Source organism: Mirounga angustirostris, unplaced genomic scaffold, assembly GCF_029215605.1.
Source record: "Mirounga angustirostris isolate CCGP_5_RB_7025 unplaced genomic scaffold, mMirAng1.0.hap1 SCAF_2, whole genome shotgun sequence".
NCBI classification, from domain to species: Eukaryota; Metazoa; Chordata; class Mammalia; order Carnivora; family Phocidae; genus Mirounga; species Mirounga angustirostris.
In genome coordinates, this window is record NW_026991710.1 from 21,577,553 (window position 1) to 21,589,975 (window position 12,423).

Sequence of the window (12,423 nt, forward strand, 5' to 3'; positions counted from 1 at the left end):
AGAGAGAGAGAGGATTACAGAGAGCCCTGCTAAAACTTGTGTCATCGAGGAGTGACTGTACCCACAAGGCTGCATCCTCTGACACACATCAGAGGCTTCACACTGTGAGAGAAAGGAACCTCTGTAAAATATTTCAACCAAGTCAGCAAACAAATAAGCAGACTCATGTTTGATGGAGTCTCATTTATTTTTGCTTTTGTTCCTTGTGCTTTTGGCATCATATCCAAGAAATCACTGCCAAGACCAATGTCAAGGAAATTTTCTTGATGTTTTCTTCTAGGAGTTTTATGGATCAGGTCTTAAATTTAAGTCTTTAATCCATCTTAAGTTTACTTTTGTGAGCGATGTGAAATAGGGGTCTAATTCCATTCTTCTGTATGTGAATATCCTGTTTTCCCTGCACCATTTATTGACGTACTATCCTTTCTGCATTGAGTATTCCTGGCTCCCTTGTCAAATATGAGTTGACTGTATATGCAGGGGTTTATTTCTGTGCTCTTGATTCTGTTCCATTGATCTCTTGTGTCTGTTTTTATGCCAGTACCATAAGGTTTTGATTACTGTAGCTTTGAAGTGTACTTTGAAATCAGGAAGTGTAATGCCTCCACTTTGTTGTTCTTTCTCAAGACTGCTGTAGCTATTCAGAGTCCTTCATGTGTTTATACAAGTTTTAGGATCGGTTTTTCTGTTTCTGTGAAAAATGCCATTGGAATTTTGATAGGGATTGCATTGAATCTGTAGATGGCTTTTGGTAATATCGACATTTCAACAATGTTATTTCTTCTGATCCATGAACACGGAGATTTTTTTCCATTTGTGTCTTCTTCAATTTCTTTCATCAAAGTCTTATACTTATCAGTGTAGATCGTTCACCTCCTTGGGTAAATTTATTCCTTAGTATCTTATTCTTTTGGATGTTATTGTAAGATGGAATTATTGGGTGTTTTTTTTTAAGCTGTTTTGTTATTAATGTATAGAAATGCAACTGTTGGGTGCCTGGGTGGCTCAGTCGGTTAAGTGTCTGCCTTCAGCTCAGGTCATGATCTCAGGGTCCTGGGATTGAGCCCTGTTTTGGGCTCCCTGCTCAGCGGGGAGTCTGCTTTTCCCCCTCCCTCTGCCACTCTCTCATGCTCTCTCTGTCTCTCAAATAAATAAATATCTTTTAAAAAAAAAGAAATGCAACTGTTTTCTGATGTTGGTTTTACATCCTGCAACTTTACTGAATTGGTTGATTAGTTAGTTCTAGCAGCTTTTTGGTGGAGTCTTTAGGATTTTTATGTATATAAGTTCATATTGATGCAGGTGGGTCGGGTCTGAGGACTCAGAGGGGGTCCCACTGGACCAGCCTAGAGGGTCCTTGGCTTCACACAGGATGGAAGTCAAACATGAGCCAGCAGGAGGTGAAAGCAGAGTTTATTGAAGGTATAGAGAGCAGATACAGATGGAGTATCTGGGTGACTCAGAAAGGAAAAGAGGGAGTCTTTGCTTGGGGTCTGAGGTTTTTATTGATGATTGTGGTCTGGTGCATGTGTCTTCTCAGGCATCCAGGAACCGATCAGAATGAAGACAGGGTGCAGGTGTCCATCATAAGTCACTTATTCCCTGGAGCCCAGGGGTCTTGGCATCAAGGTGTTTAGTGACAGTGGTCTATAATGTGCACATAATGGCCTCACCTGGTCATTCCTTAGATGGTATCTGTTGTGCTAGAAGACTCCAAAGAAATCATTAACTCCTCATCCCTTATGAGGAGGACATACATTAAGGTATGTGTAGGGCAGGGGTGCAGGTCCTAGCAAGAATAGAAGCCAGAAAAAGAAACAAAGGAGGAAAAAAAAAAAGCCAAACTTTTTTTTTTTTTTTTTCTCATGGGGTCCCCTTCGATTTCCCTGTCTCATTCCCTGCTATGGGATTTTCATTCTCATATTCTTAAGGGGTGTTGAAGGGCGAAGGTCTCATCTTCTGTAGCTTCTTCAGGCTGAAAGGGATTGTAGACCCTGCCTATTGGAATGCATAAAAATCCCAATTAAATGAAGGGCCCCTACTTGTAGATTGTCAAAGATGTTCATGAGGCCTCATCATTAAAATAGAACGCCTCCTAGAGAATATCCGTTCTGATAATTTTTCTGACATATTTATGCAGAACATGCAACAACAGTAGCTCCCACAGCAAAGAAAAAGCCCTAGCAGAACTATTGCTACTACTACTAAAAGAAGTTTTTTCCACCAAGACCATCCATTTCCACTAAACCAGGAATAAATCCAGTCATTGAGGGAACTAGAGGAGTCAGACATTGCTTCAATTTGGTTGTGCATGTCTGATAAAAGTTTAGATACATTAGCTGAGTTATCTGGGATATATACACAACATTCAGTCTTAATGATAGCACAGGTTCCTCCTTGAGCTGCTGTTATTATGTCTAAGGCCATCCTATTTTGTAATACAGCCTTTCTCATTAATGCAACTTCAGAATTTAACAGGCTGAGTGCATGCATAGTATCATTAAGGGCGTGTTTGGTATAGTTTGTGAGGGCCTCTATGTGCCAGATTATGTCTTCTATTCCCAGTTGGGGCAGGAAAATACCTAACAGGTGATCATACCAGTGGAAGACTGACCGTGTCCAGCGATGGAGTAGATGGGGATAATTTGCAGGCATAGATAATTTTTTACGCAATCTCCCTTGTATCCAGGGAAAACCCAGGGTACAACGCCCTATCCATCCAGGGGGTAGCCAAGGCCACAAATTTGTGCCACATAGCCACTGAGTTCCATTGGGTGCTAACCATCTGATGCCTGGTCGTCTTATCCAATCAGTAGCAAACCAGTCAGTTGATTGTAAAACAATGATATGGGTACAAGCTCCTCGGGAGAGCCATCCTAATTCACGGGTGCTATTAGGCCAGGCATCATAGGTATGATTTCTTTGCTCCCAACATAAAAGAGCTTTCTGGTTTAATTGGCCTATGGTAGGAGTAAGCCACATAAATTCATCCCATACTTGAAAATAACCATCCTCGGTATATCTCATATTATTAGGCTTAGTTGTTCCCCACAATGCTTTCTTATTTTCAGTCTTAGAGTTGGCATATTCAGTCATGATTTTGGCAGTCTGGGGGTAGGAAAAAGGTCTTTTATGGCCTGGAGAATTCCAGGTAATATTTACCATAGGCCAACAAGAAACATTGCCGTTAGTGATAGAGATGTCCCTATATATGCTTGTATTTGGCTGGAAAACCATATCTTTTATATATTGGTGTAAGTAATGCCAGTCTGTGCCTTGTAAAGGAGAAACCCACCACGGGAGGCCTGAGGTGCTGGACAAAGGGAGGAGGCCACAAATCCAGCAGGAACTTTTCTGTAAACTGTCAGCGTAGTGTTGAGCCCATTGCAAAAATAAATTGGGGCCAGTAGCTTGTCCTAGAGATAGGTAAGTAAAGAGCAAATTTAGAAAAGTGAAAGATTTTAAAAGCGCCATCAAGCCTTACTTATTGGTCCTTCAGAGCAGCAACTTTAGTCTTTTCCTCAGGTTCGCAGGCATGGGTGGATGCTGGGAGCTCCAGGTAGACACTGTAGCAGGTATTTTCTTGAAAAGATAGGTTTAATTCGTTGACAGGCTCGCAGGCATATGTGTCCCCTTCTTCCCTTGGAGGTGGTATCAAAGTTGGCTCCTGCAGAGACTCAGGAGAGATAGGTTTGATTCTGGACAAGTGAACCCAGCTCAAGAGACCTTTAAGTCTTACTGCTGTAGGGGTGCTGAGTAAAAGCTGATAGGGCCCTTTCCCACCTTGGTTCAAGCTGATCTTCTGGTGACCCCCTTTTCCATGTTTTTAATGGTCTCTTGCTCCCTGGTGGCATTGGCACAGACTGCTTGTCTTCAGTGGGGTTTGGAAGTACTTTATTTCCATACTTTTGGAGAGACTAGTGCTTTACCCAGACTAGGAATGTATTTTAAAATTTGATTGGTTTCCTCAGCAAACCATAAAGTTGCAGTGAGAAAAGGTCATATTTTCCATATGTCATTTCAAAGGGGTTCAATTTAAGACTCCCCTTTGGAGCTACTCTTATTCTGAGTAAAGCAATCAGCAACAGCTTATACCGTGTTTCATGAGTTTCTCGACAGAGTTTTGCCAAAGTTCGTTTAAAGATGTGGTTCATTTTGTCCACTTTTCCCGAAGATTGAGGCCTCCATGAGAGATGAAGTTGATAGCAGATCCCTAGGGTCCCTGATAATTGTGTTATTTTAGCAGCGAAAGAGGGTCCATTATCACTTTGCAGACTCCAGAGAAGTCCAAACCTAGGTATGACTTCCTTTAATAAGATCTTAGAAACCTCTAAAGCCCTGTCTGTTCTAATAGGGAAGTCCTCTACCTACCCTGTCAATGTATCCACATAAACCAGCAGATACTTCTATCCCAGAGAGGGTGGCATTTGAGTGAAGTCAGTTGGCCAGTCTTCCCCATGGTAAGTGCCTCTATATTGAACTGGCTTAATTAAGAGGGGAGGCATAGGATGGGACCCTGGGTCATTTCTGACACAAATATCACATGCCCTGGTAACTTCTCTTAGAGTTTTGGCTAGATTCTTTCCTCTGAATACTTGGGGCAATAGATTTTCCATAGTGTCTCTACCAAAGTGAGTGGAGTCATGTATTTGCTTAATTATTTTCTTTTTTTTTTCATTTTAAACAAGAAGTTTATTTAAACAACAAGACACTTGAAAGGAAAACAATCTAGGATTCATTTCTTTTAGAGTAATTTATCCCCACTTAAAGACAGATCATCTTACATGTAACGGCTACATACAAAAAAGTTATAAAATTGTCCTTGGTTTTACAATGATAGATGAAGAACATTAAAATTCTCCAGTCAAACAAGGTATGCAAAGATTTTTATGTTGTTCTTTTTTTGTTAAACCGTGAAAGCAAAACAACTTGCTGGAATATAAAGGTAAGAGCTGACTGAGCATGCCACAAATGGAAAGAGGGGATATTCTCACAGAACCAGTATTTTCCCCTATCCCATCTCCATTTGATGTCAATCAAAACATACCATTGGCCATTTAGTTAAAAAAAAAAAGGGCAATTGTGCTTGTGCACATATATAGTTACTTTATGTCCACCAAGGGAATGGGGGAGGGGAAAATGAAAGACAAGGGAAGGGGGGAGGGGAAAATGAAAGAACAGAGAAAACTATACTGCAGTAGTCAGGGTGTGGTGGGACCAGATTGTGGTTTTCTACCTGAGAATGTCTTCTTGGTCTGGAGGAACAGAGTCCTGGAGTAAAGTAGCGAGTTCCCTTTCTAGTAGACGCCTCCTGTCTGCTGCTGGAACACATCAATTATATCTTCATCCTGCATCTCCAGCAGCGCCGGCGTGTCTGTTTCCTTGATCGGGTGCCCGTCAAATCGGAACCTGACCTGCGTCATGGACAGACCCTGTCGTTCACAGTAGGCTTTCATCAGTTTACTAAGTAGTGTATGCCTCTTAATCTTAAAGTACACCAGAGAACCATCCTGCCCCGCCACCTTCAAATGAATATGATTGTTGTTCTCAGTCGTGACTTCTTCCTTGGGCTTTTCCTCAGCCATGGCGAGCACTGGAGTCTCCTCAGCTGCCGCTTCACCAAAGAGGTGCCAGGTCCACACCGAGCGAGCACACAAGCAGCCCCAGGAGTGGCAGAAGAAGGCTCAGTTATTTTCCATTGCAATGCCTTGGGGAGTACATATTTGTTATTTAATATATACCATCCCAATCGATTTCAGATCCCTTTTGTAAGGCCCATTGAGCCTCAGAGGGAGTATAGTTTGGGCTTCTTTCTTGCAGAGGACCTTCTGGAAGCTAAAACCTGTATAGCAAGCTCTTTCTTCCTTGCTGTCCCTTTTGCTATTCTATCCGCAAAATCGTTTCCTTTACTCCTTATTGTTTGGTCTCTTTGGTGTCCTTTACAATGTACAACTGGCTCCTTCCAAGGAAGCTGTACAGCCTCTAATAATGTTAAAATGTTCCCTTTATGTTTCATAGGGGAGCTTTTTGAATTTGATAGTACCCCTTTCCAGATGGCTGCATGGGCATGAAATATTAAGAAGCCATATTTAGAATCAGGATATATATTTAACTTTAACCCTTTACCTAGTTGTAGTGCTCAGGCTAAAGCAATCAGTTCGGCCCTTTGTGCCGAAGTATGGGGAGGGAAAGCTTGTGCCTCAGTTACCTCCTGTAGGCTGACAATAGCATATCCGATTTTTCTGGTTCCCTCATGCATAAAGCTACTTCCATCTGTAAACCATTCGGCCTCTGGATTGGGCAAAGGTTTGTCCTTTAAATCGGACCTCCTTGAATACACTTATTTTTCACTGTCCACACAGGAGTGGATTAGAAGCTCCTGCTTGCCTTCATCAGGTAATAGAGGAGCTGGGTTTAAGCCTCCACACACCTGAAGGGTTAGTTACATCAGGGGTATCAAGGAGGAGGGCTTGATAGCTCAGTAATCTCTCTCCTGTTAAGCATTCATGCCCTTTGACTTCTAAAACCCCTTGGACTTGATGTGGGATCATGACATCCAGATGTTTTCCTAGAGTAAATATGCTAGCTACTCCAACTAGGTGGGTAGTCACAACACTGCTGGTAAACATCCTGGCCATCCTTCTGCTACCAGATCTAATTGTTTGGAGAAAGAAGCTACTGGGCTAGGAACAGGTTTGAGTTTTTGAGTTCGGACACACAAGGCTATTCCTGTCCTTTCTCAGACATATGAGGTGAAGGATTTTTTCCAGGTTTGGGAGCCCCAAGACAGGAGCAGTGCTCAGTTTTTCTTTCATACCTTTGAAGTCTTGGTGGCAATCATCATTCCATTCCAGGGGTTCTAAATCACTTCCTTGTAATGCTTTATAAAAGAGTTTGGCCATAAGGCTAAACCCTGGAATCCAAATGCAACAAAAGCCTAGCGTGCTTAAGAAGGTTCTTAACTGCCTTGTTGTTTGTGGTACTAAAATATTCAGTGTGGATGATTTTCTGTCCTGGGCCAGTGTCCGTGCCTCTGGAGTGAGGCCATAGCCCAGGTATTGAACCTTCTCCTTAGAAGTCTGGGTTTTCTGCGGAGATACTCTGTATCTCCATTGTCCTAAAAGTTAAGGGTGAGGGTTGTATTTTCATCAGAATCTTCTTTTGTAGGGCTGGCAATCAATATATCACCCACATATTGAAGTAAAGTTCCATTAATCTGTTGTAAACCCCCCCCCCTTCCATTTTTAAAGCATTCCCAAACAAATATGGGCTGTCTCTGAATCCCTGAGACAGCACCATCCTGTCAGCTGGGGGATCTCACAAGTATCAGGGTCAGTCCATTCAAAAGCAAAAGGATATGGGGAGTCAGGGTGTTCCGGTATGCAGAAGAAAGCATCCTTTAAGTCTAACACCATAAACCAGTTTGCATCTGGAGGCACTTGTGTCATTATGGCATAAGGGTTAGGGACTGTGGGATGAATAGGGATCACTGCCTCATTCATTGCGCTCAAATCCCGGATAAAGCAGTACTCCCCGTTTGGCTCTTCACTGGTAGAATGGGGATATTGCAGGGTCACTTACAAGGGGTTAATAATCCATATTTCAAAAACTTCTTAATTAGAGGCTGAATACCTTCTTGGGTCTCTGGTCTTTTCCAAGAATATTCTACCCGTGGTCTTAGGGAGATAACAATGGAGGAAATATTATTGGCTCTCCCAGGAACCTCTGTTTCCCATACACTGGGCATTATTCTGATTGTAATATGGGACGGTATACTGTCTGGCACATAAATATTATTTCGCACTTGCATGTCTAGGCCCATTACCATTATAAACTTTGTTTTCTCTACATTTGGGTCTGTCAGTCCTATGTTTATGGCTTAGCAAGTAAGTTGCTCCCAGTAAGTTGCTCCCAGTAGGGCATTCAGGTAACAGGAGAAAGCTGTGTGAAAGCAAGAGACAGCCCATGTCACAAGCTACTGGACAAGTCAGTTGTCTCACCTGTGCCCATCCATCTATTCCAGTAACTGTACAAGAGTGCTGGGATAGAAGCCCATGAGGCTGAGTCAGGACAGAGTAAGTGGCTCCTGTGTCCAATGCAAATTCAGTATCCTTACTTGCCCCATCAGAGATCGCCTGAGGCTCTTGGTTATGTTGAGATGTCCAGGAGGAGCCATAGGGAGAGCTCAGGCCCCTTCAGGCCTCTGTAACTTTGGCCAGCAAAGCTTTTGGGGCTGGACCCACCTTCCTTCTGAGGTGGGGACAATCCTTTTTCCAGTGGCTGTCTGTCTTACTGAAGGCACATTGATTGGGACCCCCAGCCTTTTGTGAGCCAGGCTTTGCCAGAGTCTAGCCTTGTAGGTTTCTACACATGGGGATCCTGGAGTGGTGTGTTCCCCATTGCTGTGGCCAAAAGTGGGGCATGGCATTTATTTTGGACAAACATGTCCATCTTCTCTGCCTTGTTTCTATTATTAAAAACAGCAAAAGCCATATCCAACAATTGGTTCATAGGAGTTCAGGGCCCACCAGTTGCCTTCTGTCATTTTCCCCTGACACCTGCCGCAGATTGCAGGATAAAATGCACAGCCAACAGTGACGGCCCTTCTGGAGAATTGGGGTCTGTACTGGTATACTTCTGGAAAGCCTCCATCAGAGACCCTCCAAAGAGAGCTGGGTTTTCACCCTTTCTTTGAGTTTCTTCCCTTACTTTATTGAATTAACTGGCTTAACTATGCATGGTCTCATTCCCTCCTCTACAGTGCAGCAATGAAACAGTAAGATCTGTAGGTTTCCCCCAAGTCAGATCAAACATCAAATCAGTTCCAGGATGTAAGTGCCTCCCTGATTTAGGAACTCAGGCCACGCAAACTTTACATTGTCCTTTAGAGTCCTGATATAGGGCCCTAAAGGGTAACACAGAAGGCACTTCATTCCATTTCCCTTCCATCTTACAATATAAATCAAGCTGTAAAATGGTATTGTAATTCAAACTCCCATTTGCAGGCCAGGTTTCTTGGTTCCCCAAGTGATAGTGGGGCCAGGCCTCATTACAATATAATATTAGCTTCTTCTTTTTCAACTTCTCCAGCATGAATTGTGCCTAATTATATAACAAACAAACGGGAACCCGTGGGAATGCTCACTCTTGCCCCCATTTAGGACCATAAGCAAGGAGTCAGATTGGGGCAAAGATTCTAGGATGATATTGTTCAGAATGCAAGAGATCTAAGGCAGAGGAGAGAGTCATTGGCTACAGTGGCCCCGGCCAAATGAATCAGATCAAAGTCATGGAGTTTCCTAGAAACCAAAAGGAAAGATAATCTGTTAAGGATAGGGAAGCCTGCTAATGCTGAATACTATGGTCAGACAATATAATTCCTCAATGACTGGGTGAACAGTTTAAAGGGCCAAAAAGGCGAAAATTCAGAGGGGTAGAAATAGGTGTAGAGGAGTGATAGGGTCTGGCATAGTGAGCAAAAGGGTGCAAAAGATTCCAACTTGCCACATTTCTCCCTCATCTAATAAGATGCCGTGTGTCTCATCCCTATACGCCAAAAACCCATTGCAACTGGGGGCACCAGGACCACTCTTTATTCTAAGAGTTTTGGTCCTTGACAAGATTGGCCACCAATCCCCAGCATTACTCCAATGTCCCAGAATTGCCGTGAGGAGACAGCCACTTGGCAATGGAAAAGAGAGAGAGAAAGAGAAGTGCAGACTCTATTCTAGGGAAAGCATGTGGTAGATCGAATGTGCTACTTATGGGGAGAACCAGGGGGCCTATCTTCCCCACTTATCTGTCTGTTTGTCCCAGTGGCAGTCTAAAACTACCATGGGGACTCACAGCACTGGATGATCAGTCCTTCTGTGTGCATCCCTGGGTAAGCCAAAAATTAATTACCATGGTTGGGGGGAAGTTTTTCTATGGGACCACACCTGTCTCAAATCATCTCTGATACTTCCCTTGGTCCTTAGTTGCCTCAGAACACCTTTCAGCGGGAAGGAACAAGTGTCCCTTTTCTTCGGAGCTGAGTGACTCGGTCTCTCATGACAACTAACAGCCTTGAAGTTGTCTGGAAGCCAGAGTAAAAAGAGTTTCAGAGCACAGAGAGAATGGGGAGTAAGAAGAGCAGGTTCACAGACCAGTTTTCCCAGTTTCTCTTCCTCCCTGGAGAATGGAGGAAGAAAACAGAGAGGCACGGAGACAAAAATTACATCAGCATTAAACCAGCTCTGTTTCCCAGGGGAGGAACTTACCAGTTCCCGAAAGCCAAGTTGTGCTTCGCAGACTCAATCTGGGGATACCAGTGTTCCTCTGTGGGTCCCTTTGGTCGCCAAGATGATGCGGGCAAGCTGGGTCTGAGGACCCAGAAGGTGTCCCACAGGATCAGCCAAGAGGGTCCTTGGCTGCACACGGGATGGAAATCAAACTCGAGCCAGCAGGAGGCAAAAGAAGAGTTTATTGGAAGAGTAGAGAGTGAGCAGATCAGATAGAGTGTCTGGGAGCCTCAGAAAGGAAACAAGAGAGCCTGTGCTTGGGGTCTGGGTTTTTATTGACATTGTGGTTTGGTACACGTGTCTTCTCAGGCATCCAGGAACTGGTCAAAACAAGGACAGGGTCCAGGTGTCCGTCATAGTCACTTATTCCCTAGAGCCAGAAGGTTTTAGTGTCAAGGTGCTCAGTGACAGTGGTCTGGAATATGCACATGATGGCCTCACCTGGTCATTCCTTAGATGGTATCTGTCGTGCTGGCAGGCTCCAAAGAAATCATTAAATCTTCGTCCCTTATGAGGAGGACATACATTAAGGCATGCGTAGGGCAGGGGTGCAGGTCCTAGCAAGAACAGAAGCAAAGGGGAAAAAAAATTTTTTTTTCTCTTGGGGTCCCTTCAGTTTCCCTGTCTCAGTATCATCTATCAATAAAGACAATTTGGGTGGGTTTTTTTCTGCCTATTCAGATGTCTTTTACTTCTTTTTCTTATCTGATTGCCCAGAATGTTCTTTTAAAAACACCAGTCGATCCATGCCACTTGTGTGATTAAAACCAAAAAGACCAAAATCCTTCATGGGGCCTCCATGACCCTACATGCCTGGCTCACCTTCCCAGCCACATTGCTTACCTGTCCTGACTCTCCGGCCCGGTGTGTTCCAACCACTGATTGTTTCACTCCTCAAGTTCCCTGTTTTCCTTTCTACCTCAGGGCCATCAGACCTACAGTTCCTTTGATGTGAAAGACTGTTACCCTCGTGTCTTCCCCAAGTAAATCCTATTTTTCCCTCAGCTCTCAGCTAAAGTATCACTTCCTGATATATACCTTCCCTGACCTACACCCTATTTCCCCCACACAAACACACACAACCAGGTCTTGGCCATCTGAAATGTGCTTTTAAAGTAGTATGTAATACTTTTCATACCTTTTATTTATAGCTCTTATTATGACTTATTTGATTATTTTATGATTGTCTCTCCCATATAAATTCCATAGTGTTTTGGTCCTCATTGTTAATCCTAGTGCATACCATGCTATAGATACTGAATGAAAATGCTAATCTTTTTCATTGATGAGGTTCTATTTTTTTTTATTTTTTTTTTCATTGTTGAGAAGGAAGCTTTCTTCTTTTATCTAAGGGCTTAATTTTAGGAATTATTGGCTGTCATTGTACAGGGTTCAAGATTTCCTTAAGTCGAGTTTAGGTCTAGATGTGATAGATCCTTTTTGTGAACTCAGTCCTAAGGGAAACAGATTAGTTAATGTTGCTCAGTATTACAGTTATAAAACAAATGAAACCAAACAAACTAAATATCTACTGCTTGGCAAAAATTTTAACTAACTTGTTAAATTTTTTTGGTCCTTCCTGTGCTAGTTATTTCAATCCTGAACATGAAACACTAAATATATGAATATATATATTATAATATCAACTAAAGATCAGTAATGACATGATTTATAGCATGTTGACTATTCTACTTCAGTGTGTGGGTAAAGTGTAAAGAGAAAGTGTAAAGTTGACAATTTCATCCCCTTTGGTGACTGGAGAGAAGAGGATTGTCAATTTCAAATTACAGTTACAAAAGCTTTTTAGTGGTGGTAAAAGGGACTTGCCAGGTAACAAATCTGCCTCCTCCAGCGAACAGAATCAGTAAGGGTATTGTTTGAAATGAGAGTGGTAACAATTTCTTGAAATAAGTTCCAGAATTAACCCTTGAAGGTACAACGGTACCTGCTTATCCATAGTTTTGCTTTCCATGGTTTCAGTTACCCATAGTCAACCATGGTCCAGAAGCAGATGATCCTCCTTCTGGTGTATAGTCTGAAGGTCAATAATAGCCTAAGGCTGCATCACATGCCTACATCATTCCCTTCACTTCATCTCATCACGTAGGCATTTCATTATCTCACATCCTCACAAAAAGAAGAA

The 12,423-nt window shown here is 42.8% G+C and overlaps 3 protein-coding genes across 8 annotated transcripts in view; 1 reads left to right on the plus strand and 2 right to left on the minus strand.

Moving 5' to 3' along the window:
• Window positions 1-12,423, plus strand: part of TBC1D19 (TBC1 domain family member 19) — a 156,658-nt gene that overhangs the window by 97,669 nt on the left and 46,566 nt on the right. The window lies entirely within an intron of this gene.
• On the minus strand, window positions 1,951-3,474 carry LOC123848659 (endogenous retrovirus group PABLB member 1 Env polyprotein-like). The gene has a single exon (XM_045881365.2). The coding sequence runs from the start codon at window positions 3,472-3,474 to the stop codon at window positions 2,053-2,055; it is 1,422 nt and encodes a 473-aa protein (XP_045737321.1). The 3' UTR covers window positions 1,951-2,052.
• Window positions 5,298-5,585, minus strand: LOC123848660 (small ubiquitin-related modifier 2-like). The gene has a single exon (XM_045881366.1). The coding sequence runs from the start codon at window positions 5,583-5,585 to the stop codon at window positions 5,298-5,300; it is 288 nt and encodes a 95-aa protein (XP_045737322.1).